Here is a 15,665-nt window from a genome sequence, read left to right as displayed (position 1 = left end):
CAAACTGGTACTGCCTTTCTCCTTTTGCGCTCTGCACACTGTTAGTGCTCACCTGCAGCTTTCCTTCCAAAATAGCCCATTACATGACTGTACAGATCCCTCAGTGGAGCCTCTGCTGGCATTCTGTTCTGCCTCTGTGGGGAAACATTTGCCTTCGGCTTCGAAAGAGCATGTACAACAGTTTTATAAACACCACCCAGGGAGCCCTGCTGTTGTGCCGACTCCTGACCTGGTGCTCTAAAGGCACTACGACCTTGGAACTGACTAACGGCAAGACCTTCTTTCTGCAACACAGCTGCTTGAGTTTCTGCAGATTCCTTAACTTGCTTGCTGCCAGCTGAAGCAGTATTGACTGCATCTAGATGCCTATATATTCCAGGTCTAACCAGCTCTGTTGCAGCTGATGAGCTACTGCTTGCACTGGTATTGCTATTGCTGCTACCACTACTGCTACTACTGAAGCCACCGAGTTTACGAAGTCTTGCTTTCCAAGCAGCCTCTTTGTTCTCAAGAGGATTGTAAAACTGAACGGATTCTGTAGATGGCCTAAAAGTAACATGAACGCTGTTTCTTTTTTTAGTTGTTATTTTCATGATTTTGGCCCTATGAGTTACAGTTTCAGATATACTTCTTTTAGCTGGTGCCAGTTTGCTTGTGCCTGTGATGTGAGGCAATTCTTTAGTAAGAATTTTCTTTGCATGGACAATACGTGAGTTGGTCACTTTTTCATTACACGGGGCACTTTTATGCTTTTCAGCTACCGGTGCTTCCACAACTAAATCTACATCAGTTTCAGTGGCTGCTTGCCTGTACAGATATCTCTTCCCTTCTTTGCTGCTAGGACTACTTGACCCATGATCAAACACACTTTCATATTGTTTATCAATATCTAACTGTCTGGCTTTATTGAGTGCTTGATTTCTTGTAAAAAAGTCTACTTGAGTAGGGGCAATATTACTTATAAAGCCACTTGGGTTTTGTTCTAGTAGCAGCTCTGTGTTATTGGCTCTTTCTGCAACAGTGTTGCTAGTTGTGCATTGAGCAGTCTGATCTCTATTTTCTAATCCGTCCAGTGGTAATCTATCGTTCCTACTTACTGACGTATCAACTTCATGAGCAGAAGTCTCAGATTTATCTATCTCAAAGTTACCGCAAAGTTCTTCTTTTTCTTTAATAAGATATTCTCTCAGAGAGGAAAGGAGATCATCTTCACCTTCAAGGTCAACATACTGGCTTTGTTCAAAGGCAGTGTTTGCAAATTCTACCGGCCCTATTAAATGACAAAGATGGTCATAAATACTATCCCCAACTTCCAAGGAGGACTCTCTGCTATTTGTATCAGTGATATGGCTTTCAGAGGATCTATGTATTGAAGAGGTCTCAGTGGAATTCTGTAAGCTTGGAGCATGATGGGATGAACTGTCAATGACAGGAACTGCACCTTTGGCTCGTTCAACTGCAAATGGTTCCAGGATGTCAGAGGTGCTGCTGCTTCGTGGCAGAGGCTGTTCTTCATTCAATGCACCAAAAACTTCACTTGGAGCATCCTCACTCTGAGAAAAATGTCTTACTCGAGGTGGACGTGGAAGAATTTGAGCATCATCAATGTCTGTAGGAAAAAAGTATATGTAACATGCACAAAAATTTACATATAGAGACAATATATATTTACCACTACATCCTAATGATGTGACTTTAAAAGCCAGAAAAAATCAGAACCTTGTTTTCTTAGGTACAACATAAACACATTTTCCAATACTAGAGTGTTAAAAACACACGGACATAATATCCAGTACAGAATGTAATATAAATGAGTTAGACCATCAGAACACAGTTTTAAATGTTAACATGCATGAGAACAAACAGTGAGGTCATGGAACATTTGGAAATACAGTTAAAGCTAGAGCTGTGCCAATAAGTTCAATAATTCAACCAATATTATCCCAGCTAGCTTGTTCAGGAAATGGTTATTGGAATACAAATTAGCTCAACAGCAGTACTCCCTTTGTGGAATTTACATCTTCAGAAAAATGGGCAATTCCAAAGATAACAAGGATGTTTTTTGGAAAATTTGTCTGTTGAAGTAGCAAATCATTAATTAAAATATGTATATATGTATATATGTATATGTGTATATATATAAATTACCGTGATTTCCAAAAGAATACTATAACACAATTATAAGTATTTTGACAGTTTACATCTAAGGACTATAAAGCTTTTAAATTACAAGGAAGAGCTGGCCCTATACAAAAAGGATGACTATACACAACAGAAAATTTAAAGATATACCCTTTTCCCCCAGAAGAATGTTTTGTCTCTCATCTTCAAAATACGAAACTAAATATCTAATGAAGGCTTACCTCCTGCTCTTCCAGTTTTACTCCAGCAATGTAACATTTATGAGCATTACAGAATTTAAGTACTCTGATACCAAAAAACATCCTGCAGCTTCACAATAGCAAACATTAGAGTAAACCCACTATTGTTTATGAAAATATCAGAATTTATTACCATTTAAATTAGTGATTCCTTGTTTCTGTTGAGACTCTTAATATGTTAGTGTCAGTAAAAATCAGTTAACTGTAATGAAACCTGCAGTTCCAACATGGATCACCTAGGAATTGCACAGAAGTATCTTCAGCTCATTTCATATCATCCACAAAAATAAAGAACCTTCATGCATCTCTTCAGATTTCCTACTATGTTATAGGAATACTATATACTATCAAATTATCACTGTAGGCAAGAGTAAATATCCTCTACAGACGAGTAAACTAACTGCTATCCCTTCCAGTCCTTTTATGAGATAAGCACTTAAAGAGCAAGGTAAAACCAGTTTACTCAATTTTCTGTTGGTTTCTTTTTGATGGAATCCTCTATTCCCTAGATTAATTTTTTATTACCTAGTACTTAAAAAGTTGTAGAGATGCTTTCAAATTCAGGGATAACAGTAAATAGCTTAAATGAATACCAGCAAGAGTTATTTGCCACAACAAACAGACTTACCTTGTTGTTCTATCTAGATGATTTAACTTCAGGACTGCAATGGTGAATTTACTTAATAACAGAAAAAATTTAGGCCCCCTTCCCTCCCCTAACTTTGATGTGTTACAGTTAAAATAAAGTAACTATGTATGTAATTACATTTAAAAATATTTCTATTATTACTAAATATTATATAAAATATCACTATTTAATATTATTAATTAATTTATCTCTATATATTTCAGTAATATTGAATATTGATAATCTGAAGTCACCTTAAAATCTGTTTTGAACTGCTTACACTTTTCTGAGAATATTAGAGATGGAGCTGCATTTTCTTATATTCCCCTTCATAACAAAGCATATAAACCAGATGAATGAGATATGTCTACACTTAACTAAACATGTGTTCCAAGAAGATGAAAAGTGCTATTTCCATGCTCAATTTTTCAAAGAAGTCAAAATTTGAGAGTAACAGTTTGACCTCATACAAAGTTTACTGAACTGTAAAGAAGCTATTAGACAGGAAATTGAGACATCTATATCGGAAAAAGAGAACAGACACCTAAGCTATCTCAGAAAACAAACATTAACTGAAAAATCATCAAACACAGCAGAATCTATTGTTCCTTCTCTCTTCAGCTTTGATAAGCAACGAATTTCCCATCATTGTTCTTGTTCAACTTATTACTAACTACATGAATTAACACTCTCTGAAATGAATCATGTCTCTCTCTCATTGGAACTGTTATTTCAAACTCCCTACTGACTTAGGTAGAGATTAACACAAGTTATGCTAATGTAGTCTAAAGGTATTTCTTACAGCTGTAAAGAAGGGACCACAGGATTTAGTCAAAAGTATGCACAATGATATATATGAGATTAATACATGCAACTGTGATACAGTGATCTCATCTTGAGCCCTCAGTATGCATTTTTCAAATCTACTATAAATTCAACCTTATCTAAAGCAGCAGCCTAGTAATTCCATGCTGTGCATGCAGGCAGTGATCATGACCTTCTAGGATGTTAAAAAAAATCGGACAGAGAACTCACAATGCACACAAAGCAGCTCCACACATTGAAATAAATTCAGCTAGATTCATTTCAATGTTGATCCAAAATTAATTTTAGGTGCTCACATATTCATGACAAGCACATACAAGTACACATCTTCAAACAAATATGTGCTTGCACCAATACAGATTTCTTTTTTATAGAACGGGAAGAAATGAAGGAAACGAAAAATGTTATTGTGATACCAGCACTGAAAACACAGACAATATTTAAAAACCCACATGAACTGCTCCTTCACAACCAGGGCTCACCCTTGCACACAGGTGTACAGTCAGACTGGAACACCTGAAACTCCCAAGGAGTTTGTGTGCCAGCAGGCTGACCCTGTGTATCTGACCCTGAGCACCCTTAGGAGAAACACTGCCCTGATTCCTCATATGGTGCAGTAAGGAAAAGATTGTAATTGGTACCTCTGGCCAATCTCACACAATCACTACTGTCCTAAGTCAACCTTGCCTCTCCTTCTGCTGCTAGAAGGCAGAAAGAGAAGGCAGCTTTTCAGCATCAAGTGTGAGACAGATATGCTAAAATACAAACTCATGGAGAGCTACATTCTGACAAGACAGCATGAGTGCTAATAGAAGATCCCTGTATAACACTGGGGCAGGTTTGTATTTCATCATGCAAAGACTGTTTGGGAAGTGGATGAAAAACCCCATGTTTTGCTTCTTAGCTTTCAATAATTGGGGGTTTTTTAAGAGAACACAGGCATTCTGTGAGTTTCTGGGATTAAAGAATAATTACAGCCATACTGACATTACAATTATGATTTCTTTCCATTTGATCTAAACGATTACTTAAAGATTTGGGAGTAAGGTTGTAAAGGCATAATATGCATCTCCCTTTCACATTAATACTCGACTCTTTTAGTCCCAGTAGATAAGGAAAAATCTCCCACCCACAACTAATTAGTTTGCCCACTGCTTTTAGGAATCTTGTCTACATCTCACTGACACTTTTTTTCAGGTCTTGTACCTGAAAGTCCCCAAGGGTTACAAAATGAATGGTCATTTCCCTAGTTATCTTGTAAATATGTAAGACTGAATTTCTTATGATTCTGACAGGCTAAAGGAAAGGTCTTTTAGAAATACTGCAGATCTGCAACAGATATACTATACAAAATCACTTTATTAACTTAACACCTTGGAGCACAAATCACTTCCACTTTCCAGATACTACTTGAAAAGTTGCAAATATTCTGCACATGGAAATACAGCATAACCGAAACTACATGAAGGAATTACAATCTTAGGAAAATCATCCTCTATGATGCTAGATGACTGGATGTCAATATTGAACTTCTGCAATATATTTTATTAATCTACTGATTGACCTTCAAATTATGTCTCACAAATTGTAATCAGGTTTTCTGCCGTACCCTTGAAAATTAATATACAGTACATAAGGTAAAAGCTTGGTCATAAACGCTTTCTGTTAGACTACCTGCCCAGATTCACCAGTGTTTAGTGGGTCCACCTTTCAATGATGAGTTTCACAGCTAAAAAGAAGCTGAAAACTACTTCCAAAGCCTTTATATTAGGCAGCCTATTATTCTGGAATAATCTGAAATGTCATCTCCTTCAAGTTGCGTTGGATTGTAAAGTAATTTTGGATAACAGGGATATTCATATAATCCTGTAATAAGATGAACAGCTGTCACAACTAGCTAAACATCATTCATTACCTAGAACACACAATAGAAACAATTAGATTCCTTCCCAAATTACATGTTGTACGTCTGGAAACAGAAGGCTTTCAGAAAATAATATATTTAATGTAAGAAGAAAAGGCAAGAAAATGATAAAGCTTCGTGTTTAAATAAAAAGGGAAGAAGAAAGAGAGCACAATTAAAAATGCAGAAAATTAAAAGAGCAAAGTGCACTCTGATCCAGTGGACAGTGTTTCACTTCCTCTGCTATTTCCCCATCAACACCCTAATAGCTTGCTTTTTCTCACTAGAGCTTTTTAGTTTTCTGGCAATGGTCAAGATTCTTGGGCACATCATGAAGCTGCTGCAACACTCATTTGTTTGAGAAGACATCAAAATCAGGAAGGGCTTAGGACTTTTTGTATGTTAGAAGTGCAATGGCCTGTAACATCACTTAACTTTTATAATTACATTGGTCATGCAGTTTTTGGATTGGATGATTATCAACATAAAGAATAATAGCAAGAGAGCCAGTAGGTCTGGGACAGATTAGAAGTAATTTGCAAGCCAGGACTTTTCAGGAACATGGATGATAAAACTGACTACAAAAGCACTTCTGCTTGGTTCAAGAAAGGGTAATTAAGTAGCAGTGATTATGTGATGAAATAATATTTCCATGTGAAAGCTCATAACCCTTCTGTGGGTGTTCTTAAGGTCTTCATTAAGCACTGACTATTTCCAACAACACTATGGCCAGGTAGGACACATTCTCTAATAGGTTGTTTATATATCATCCCTATAAAATCTCTATCTTCTAAGTTAGAATCACATGTATCTCAGAAGAGATACTCTTTACACTCATACTTTTATTATTTATTACATATAATTTGTATTTTTTTAAATTTTGTTTCAAGAATTGTCAAGAATTGTATTCAAATACTTTGTAATTATTCATTGTGAAAGTTTGGTCTCTCTAGAGTGGATTATTCGAACTTTCTTGATTTTTCAATAAGGTTTTCAGGCTGAATACTAAGGCATCAAGTTTCTGTTTCACAATAAGAATTTTGTGACACGTGACACATGACAAAACACAGATATGAAGATACAGTTCTTGGTACTTCTTGGGTAACAAAGACAGGCAGGAGAGACAGAAAAGAAAAAAAAAATCTTTCATAAAATATTATTGTCATGAGGTCCTTATATTTGTATGCCATTTTGACTATATACAGTCCTCCCACTGTGCCTTCATTTTTTTTCCCACTCATTGATACAAAGGCATAGTCAGCTTTAACACATCACAAATTTATACCTATGCAATATCTAGAAAAAATTACTTTATCTGAAAACACTTATTTTAGAAGTCTGTGCTAATTCTAGTTGTTGGATCTATTTGTTCAAAGAAAAGTATCCAAAGTAAGCTACTGTCCAACTTGTAGCCAACCAGCCTGCTGGACCAAACAATGTTGAGGAAACAACAATCCTAAAAAATTGATCATTTGGAAAATAACACCAAAACATCACACCTGAGAATTCCACACTACAGATTTTTTTTCATGTTTTTATATAGTAATGTAAAACAGGAATACTCTAAAGGATATTATATGATACCTTATTCTTTTTTCATGGGAGCTAAAGTCTATCATCATGGTTGTTCACACAACATCTACGACACTGAATTAAAAAAATTTACACAGAAAGATGTAAATGGCAAATTAAAGTAAAATTTCTTCCTTTCCCTCCCTCACTCATCCAAAATAAAAATTTTAGATTGGTTGTACTCTCTGGTAGATAGATATGGTATTACTGCTTACCAATAAATTGGAAAAGCGGAAAGATTTCTCAAATTTTCTCTTTTATGATAATAAACATTGGCACAGCACTAACTTCTAACAGTTCCAGAATGAATTGTAAAATAGCATGGTATCTTACAAAACTCAAAATATTAATTCTTAATCTCTTCCCCTCTCCCACCATCCCCAAAGTATTTTTACTTTGAAAAATTTAATGGTTTAGCAGAATTTGAAAGCAGAAGGTTTAAAAAAGTGATAAAGGGGGTGCAGAAATTAGCAGAGGTGGCACTACCTGAAAGCTCATCAGAAAGGGGAGTGAGAACAATATCAGGCAAGAAGGGTTTGGAAGTATGGATCAGAACAGGAGCACTTTTAGCACTGCGTATATAGGCCGATGGCAGAGCACATTCACCAATGGATCGGCTTCTCATGGCTTTAAAAAGGAAAAGAAAGAAGTGGGGAAGGAAAAAAGAAGAGTGACTATAATGAAAGGCTTGTGTCACAGAAAAAGCAGCAACAGAGAAAACAAAGATAAAAAGGAAGAAAGTTCAAAAATTAAAACATTTCAGCACGGCAGGTATTGGCAGAGCTGTAAGAAAGAAAAAAAATCAGTGGACACATAAGACATTCTGAGTTTTCAACTTTTATGTAAAGCAGCAACAATGCCTTTATTATGACGATTACAGAGATTTTGCATTTGAAATCAAGAAGCTAATTAACACATTTTCCCACTGCATCAGGGGTTGAAAAATCAAAGTTAAAGTTACTCCACAAGCACTCTGAATTTGATTTTTTTAGCAGGAAAAGTAATTGTACTACATTTGTATTTTTCTAGTTTCCTTTGATTTTATCCTGAAAATGTATCACACATATGTATCACACATGTGCCCATACTCTTGAATTCACGCTCCCCAAAAGAGATTCAAAATCATAAGGAGAAAATTATCAGTTCTGTGTGGACAAATTTGCAATAAAGCTTGTTATAGTTCCACATTAAAAATGAAATTACTGAAGTGAAATGTTTTAACTATGAAAAGCATTAATTTTTTTATCCATGGGGTCTGGCTTTTAATTGATACTGGATAAATCTTGCCAAACTGACATTTATTCACATTTTCATATCTCACATCCTGCCAACAGTCCTACAGAATAAAAGGTGTACATAAGAATTGTGGTATTACAATCAAGGTTCTATCTGCAGCTTTTCTAATAGATTTAAATGAATCTTTCACATTTGCTTTTCCCTGTCAGAGTAAGACACAGCAAGAACTAATACAGCATTCAACCTCAAAGTACTCCGAAAGTTCTTAAAGTAATATTCTATGCTTCAAGTAGCTTCGTTTCATACTGTTGTAAATTTCCTAACTTGTTTTAAAATCATTGCTGATAAAATTCTTTAAGGAAAATTCAGAGTATCTAGCATAAATATTGTCACTGCAATACTTAGTCTGAATTTTTTTCTCTATATTTTCAAAACAACACGGAATATAGACTTCGGATCTTAGTGCTCCTGATCTGCATGGGAATCAAATGTACGTGAATGGAGTGCAGTGAAAGTTGAGCACATCACACTTCAAAACCAGGTTAAAGAATTGTTGCCAATAACAACACGCAGATAACCTGGGTAGGTCACATTGAGCAGAAAATATATTTGACAAATGCAGCACAACTTAAGTGGAGTCTTAAATTCAGTTTGAAAAACAATTCAGAAAGACAATCCTTTTAAGACTGAAGCAATGTTCTTTGTATGTAGTAAACTTTGTATGACAGAAACTTTTTATAAAAAGGCAATTATGTGTAAGGCTTTAGTATCAGTTTGATTAAGAGATACAGTAATAAAATTCAGGATATAGTTATAGTTAGATGCATTACATTCACCACTGTGAATCTTACATGAATGTAGGCAAGAGAAAAAATAAAAATCCCATAGTAAATATTAAGGATCTTTTCCAGGCTAAATTATTCTAAATAAATAAAGGTTTTGATATTGGATACTGCGTTGATTACAAATCTTGACATAAAGTATTCCTTTTAATTTGACTGGATTTTTCCCACCATATTGCATTCAATTAAATAGTTAGGTGGAGGCAGACAGTATCAGAACATGTAGATATTTGATAGTTTATAACCTTCCACTATTGTCTATACAAAAGCAGAACAATAGGTGAGTAAATTCTTTCTGACACAATATTTTTATAGGACCAGAACCTGCTGCCTAAACCAAAACTCTTTTATCTAACCTTACAGATTTTTCAACCCATATGCATACTATGCTTAAAGGCCCTTTCCAAAAATTATTTAAAATAAGCTCAAGCTAAAAATGTACACACTGCATATCAAAACAGCTTTGATTTTTTACTTGAGTAACACTCACACACACATATTTTGTGCAGCAATAAATGTGTGCTGGCATGATGATGGCTGAAAAAATAGAGGTGCAAAGATGTACACAAATATGTGTACAACATGAAACAGATGAAAAAGAAACTCCAGCTTTTTCTTACCATAAAATATTCAACATGCACATCCCCCCATTCCAATATTAAGAGTATATTACTCACAATTAAAGGGAATGTAATACAAATCACATATCATGCAACATATTTAAGGTCTGACTTAATTCCAGACTAAGCCTGCAAACCTAATGATAAACTAAAGATCTGACCAGCAAAGTGTTCTAGATTTTCCTCATTGTGATCATTATTTTATTATAGGACCCTGAATTTATGGCATAAATTAAGAAGCAGCTGAACAGCTCTCTTTGCAGACCAGAGAGGCAGTAGCAGATAACTATTTTCAGGCAGTTAAGATATATGTAACATTTAGTAACATTTTCCTCATTAACTTCTAAAAAAACTGAGGAGTTTGGGATTCTGGTTCCGGGAACTCTTTTTGGATTTATCGTCTTTTAAAATCATGCCAGCAATGCTGGGATGCTTGTCCACAGTTGGTATTCTGCAACATGAATAGAGTTGAAATTTTAACTGGTTGCAGTAATGCAAACTTGGCTTATTAATATCAAATATGTAAGATAATTGGAGGAAAGGAACAAAACCATGGAAGCTAAAGTGCAGTGAAACTAAAATCAGATTACTTTGCTGCTAACCAGGTCAATATATAGCTTGATTAGGATAAATTCCAGTCATTTCAAGGCTAACATCATATAAATAGCCATCTTTCAAATTGTGGCAAAACAAAAGCATTAACAAATTGATCAAACAATATAACCTTCTGACACAATATCTGAAATATTAACAATTTGTGAAGGAGAAATTTTAACATGAACTTTATCTTGTTAAGACAATTAAGATTTAAAACAAAATCACCATTACACTTAATCACAGACTACAGAAAAGCAGAAATTACATTTTAAGTATCTGTGATCCATGAGGAAAACTAGGTGCTGTCAGCATGAGATAGAGGAAAAGCTGTGTAGTATTTGAATGTGCAAAAAAACCAGGAAATGGTGGAGTAGGGACTTCATTTTCTCTCATTTCTGTATGTCTTACAGCACAATTAATTCTCCCACATAAAAGCCTTAGGAGAGAAAAAAAATTAAAATGGAGAATTTTGAGGAACAGTCAAATAGAAACTTTGCCTAAATAACCTCTGTGACTTAAAGACTTTAACTTCAAATATTTTTGGAAAAAGAAAGAAAATGTTAATTTCTGAAAAGCTATCACAATTATGTATTCAACTGCTGATATGCATCCCAAATTTTTAAAATTGTGTCAGAATGCACCTACTTCCAAGAAGTATCAGTGAAGCAACAACACACAATGACCAAAGATACTACTGCTATAAAGAAGTAAGAGATAGTCCTTAAAAGTTTCTTCTTTAAATACAAAATTAGAATCAGCTTAACTTTCCTTCATATAAGCAACAGCACTGAGATCATCAAGATGAGACAACAGAGTAAAGAAATTTGTAATCCAGTTCCTGTTAACATAGTCTAAGAAAATTATATGAACACAAATAAGTCTTCTTTTGAGGAGTTCACCTAAAGCATTGTTCAGTATAACTCATTTATAACACAGCAGAGTATCTGCAAGTAATAAAATTCAGAAATAGGTGACTTCAGAAATGGAGAATTGCTTACATCTGTCAATCTTTCATTATTGCAATATTCAGTATGTAGCAAAAGACAGCGCATTTAATAAACTATGCAGATTTATGAATATTTTCCCCACTTTCCTTTGCATGGTTTGAAAATACTCAACCCATCTTCTGCAGTATATGAAAACACACACTTAAGAAATCTTCTCTTACCCAACTATCAGCACCATAGCTCAAACCGCTCCAGCTTTTTTCTCCTTCATATACATAGTACTATTTTCCAATCCAGCTTAAGCATGTGATCAAATTCATTAGGAATTAATACAGCAAATGCATTACTTTCATTTACAATAACTGTAATTCTAGTAAACACAATCCATTCAGCTACCCTCAAAGCACACAGAGCTGCATAATTTATGCTTTAACTAATGTGCAAATCATTCTAGATAGCACACCTTTGTCTAGACAGCACAGCTTTGTGGAAAGAAGCTATCCACATTGCTGCAGAAGTCAGTTATTAATTCCTCAGCCTTTCTGAGATGTCACTTACCAACAGTTTTCTGGCGCACGATGCTCCTCGCCTTCTCTGTTCCCGGAGAGCCGGTGGTTGTGGCACTGCGCTGCCGCATGGGTGCCTGGCCAGGCTGGTCCCGGCTCCAGCCTCTGGAAAAGGACTTATCAACAGAAGACTTTGGGAATTCATGCCCAACTCCTGCCAAAGTAAAATTGCAAATCTATTCACTTCTATTCTGCTTTCTCCAGAAGACAGATGTGTTTGTTCAAAAAATTTTAAAGCTGGATGGAATAAATTAAGTTACCAAAGCAAGTATGAATTCAAAAGCTCAGCCAGCACTAACTCTGAGGGATACTCAAACTTTTTCAGAAATGTTGGTGCTATTAAACTACTGTAATTTTCTTTTCTGAAATAATAGGCTTACACAGGTTGTAGTCTGATATTACATGTAACTTTTCCTTTGCTGCTCCTATCAGAGAAGATACACAAATTTATACATTTCAAAACATTAATACTGGGGGCGCAGGTTTCCAAGTAATTTTGCAACATTGAGGAACATGAAATAAGGATAACATAATTTTACACAAAATGCAAAAGGAAAAAAAAATAGATGATAGGCTCAGAGAACTTTGAAAATTGACAGAAAATCCTATAGTAAGATTAAGATGAAACAAATTCAGATTTGACATTTATATTGAAGTAAATACAGCTCATATGAGGAGCTATCAAAAATAGCTAGATGGAAAAAAAAAAGTGAAGCAAAGAATATATGTGATGTATTTCCTTATCCAGATTGAGCTCATTAATAATCCAAACTGACACAATTACAATCATTAAAGGGGCATCTCTTTGGAAAAAGTGAGCTCTAGTCCAACATGTTCATTATTATTAACAAACAAACAGGGGCAAAGAAATTTGGCAGAATTTGTATGATATCTATTAATTCTAAAGCTGGACTTGACTCTATAACTCACATTTAGCAATGGAGAATTTCTCTGAAACTTTGTCACTGAAGGTTAACATAAACTTTTCTCATGTTGCTCAGATGATTCAAAATGCTTTTAAAAGTATATATTCAAATAACTGTACATATTCTTATCCTATACTAGACTGCTCTTTTTTTGCTGTTTGGGAGTTTTTTGTTTTTTGGCGGGGGGGTTGGCTCTGTTTTGGGGTTTTGTTTGCTTGTTTTCTTGGTGTTTGTTTTGTTTTGTCTAACCTGTGTTTCTTAGTAAGAAAAAGAAGAAAGCTGTGTAGTACAGGAAAACAAAAAATGCATGGTCTGGAATGACCTCTCAAGGGCAACTACAGAGAGATGTATTTCTGCCCAGTTATCACACAGCAGAAACCAAAACGAAATGCTGAATAATGACTCTGCTTAAGACAAGGCACAGAAGTATGTGAAATATTTTAAGCAAAAAAAAGTCTATAGTAACATCCTCTTTAAGAGAGGGAATCCCCATAGGTTGCTTCTCACTGACAAACCCTAAGATAGTACTAGGAAGCACCTTCCCTCAGATTTGACTGCAGACATAAAAAGTAGCCTAAAAATAACATGTTTTTACATCTTTGTTACATACCCTAAATGTAATCCTGCCTCTCACTATTAGATCACAATGCACTTTTTAAAGGAGAACATTTTCATTGCTCATGGTTTACAAAAGTGGAAACGAAGCAGAAGGTGTGTCTTCAAACTGAGAAAACAATCCAGGTTTTGAAACTTTCAATCCAGACCTCTATCCAGGAAGACAAACATCCTGTCCCTTACCAATTCCAGAACTGTGCCATTGTAAGAAGCCACCTCCTCTCCCCATATTATTTCTTACAGAGTATTTTATGCATTTTTTAGGAATCAGTTTAAAAACAGGCACCACTCATGGATTATTAAACTATACTTTCTCTTATGTAGCCCACAAGCGCTCATTGTAACCTAGCCTGTCTTCACAAAGGGCTAGTGATCAGTCAGTACCAAACAAAGCTATGTTCACCTTACATTTCATCTTTTAACATTTTAGGACCAATATTCCAATTTTTCTTGCAATGGTTTAGTTTTCACCAGCTGAGTAGTGTTTGTTATTTTCAAGAAGTTATGACTGGGACTCAACTATTTAATTTCTTTGATAAAAAGAGAAAGACATAAACCACTATGATGTAACATTTTAGTTTAAATTCAACACACTTTTAAGAACTACATTCCATATGTGCCTATTTGCAGAAATAACATGTTGTGGCAATTCTAAAAAAGCAGATTTACCTTAAAGAAACAGGGTTATTTCAAGTGATAGAGATGCCTAATTAGGTATATAAAAAAAGTGAGATCAAAATTATCCTCTGCCCAATACCAGCTCAAATTCAAATGATGTACATACAGTTTTGTCTTACCTTTGCCTTTGTGCTTTTTCTGCTTCTGCTCACTTAATTTATCCAGTGGCAGGTCACTGAGGTCCAGGCTATACAAGTTTCTAGCTAATACTTTAGTAAGTGTCTCCATTGTCAGTGACCACTCAGTGGCCAGCTCTTCCCAGTATGTCAGTGATGACATTACAGACAGCAAGTCATCCCAAAGTTCTCGAGAAATGTACACATTTAGATTTGCTTTGATCCAAGCTACTATAAGAGTCTAAAAGAACAGAGAAAAGTTGGATTGTGAGCATAAGTTGACAACACTCAAATGTTACTATTTCAAAGAAAACTTCAAACTGCCACAGAAATTTCTGTGTAGTCCTGACATTCTTTTCCTCACCAATACACACAGATTTTTAATGAATTATCAAGTGTTAACACAGGGTTCTGACTTAGATACAGGAACAACTGGTTTGACCCATTATTTGTGTATTCTTTTTTGTTCTGCTAAAGTAACTGGAGACTCTACAGATCCTAGTCACTGAGAACACACCACAACAGCACTTTGCCACTATCAACTTTGAAAAGATTTGCTACAGCTTTCTGTAAGTAATTACAGAATTCTCTAGGAAATAAAAAAATCCATCAGTTAGGCATGGGTAACACAGAAGATTTCCTGCTGACTTGAGCTAATTTTGCTATGGCAGCAGGCTAAAAAAAGGCTAAAACTGCACACGCTGACAGTTATCTTCACCAGTTATTCCAACTCAACAATTCTTGAATTTTACAGTACCTGAAATACTCTTGTCACAGTGTCATTAAAATATAATGCTACAGAAAGTAACAAATGTAACCAGCTCTTTGACCCACACTATTCACATTATCTGGGTAACATACCAATGATACAAGACGACAAACTAGCCAACAGTGGTTGCCGTATCCAATCTACTCATGAAAATTAGGCTGAATTAATTCAAGTGAATTTATGTTTACTTGCCTGGAAAAGAGGTCCTGCAAGTCTTCCAGCTAAAGTGGAGTTTTTTCTTCCTTGATACTGCAAGAAAGTTTGGGGTGGTATTTTCAGCACAGATTCAGTTACCCTGAGCAGCACAAGTAGCATCTGCTCCCTGCAAAACAGTATTAAACTTAAGAGTTACCATTTTGTTATACCTCTGTATATACCAAGGTATTTTTAAAAGTAATAATCAAGCCTTATTTGCTCAAACACATTCCAAAAATGTCATAACGA

The 15,665-nt window shown here is 35.2% G+C and overlaps 1 protein-coding gene across 12 annotated transcripts in view; it reads right to left on the bottom strand.

Moving 5' to 3' along the window:
• The window catches only part of RALGAPA1 (Ral GTPase activating protein catalytic subunit alpha 1), a 131,426-nt gene that overhangs the window by 84,863 nt on the left and 30,898 nt on the right, over positions 1 to 15,665 (bottom strand). For 6 of the 12 annotated variants that reach the window (XM_074542672.1, XM_026792677.2, XM_026792691.2 and 3 more), the window contains exons 14-18: positions 15,414 to 15,543; positions 14,456 to 14,693; positions 12,110 to 12,271; positions 7,796 to 7,936; positions 53 to 1,609 (exon numbers count right to left, since the gene is read on the bottom strand). In XM_074542672.1, the coding sequence (XP_074398773.1) occupies positions 53 to 1,609; positions 7,796 to 7,936; positions 12,110 to 12,271; positions 14,456 to 14,693; positions 15,414 to 15,543 (2,228 nt within the window). The remainder of the gene's footprint in view (positions 1 to 52; positions 1,610 to 7,795; positions 7,937 to 12,109; positions 12,272 to 14,455; positions 14,694 to 15,413; positions 15,544 to 15,665) is intronic. The other 6 variants (XM_074542675.1, XM_014266353.3, XM_005479833.4 and 3 more) reach the window with 3 other exon arrangements.

Source organism: Zonotrichia albicollis, chromosome 6, assembly GCF_047830755.1.
Source record: "Zonotrichia albicollis isolate bZonAlb1 chromosome 6, bZonAlb1.hap1, whole genome shotgun sequence".
Lineage (NCBI taxonomy): Eukaryota > Metazoa > Chordata > Aves > Passeriformes > Passerellidae > Zonotrichia > Zonotrichia albicollis.
This window is presented reverse-complemented; position numbering and strand designations above follow the sequence as displayed.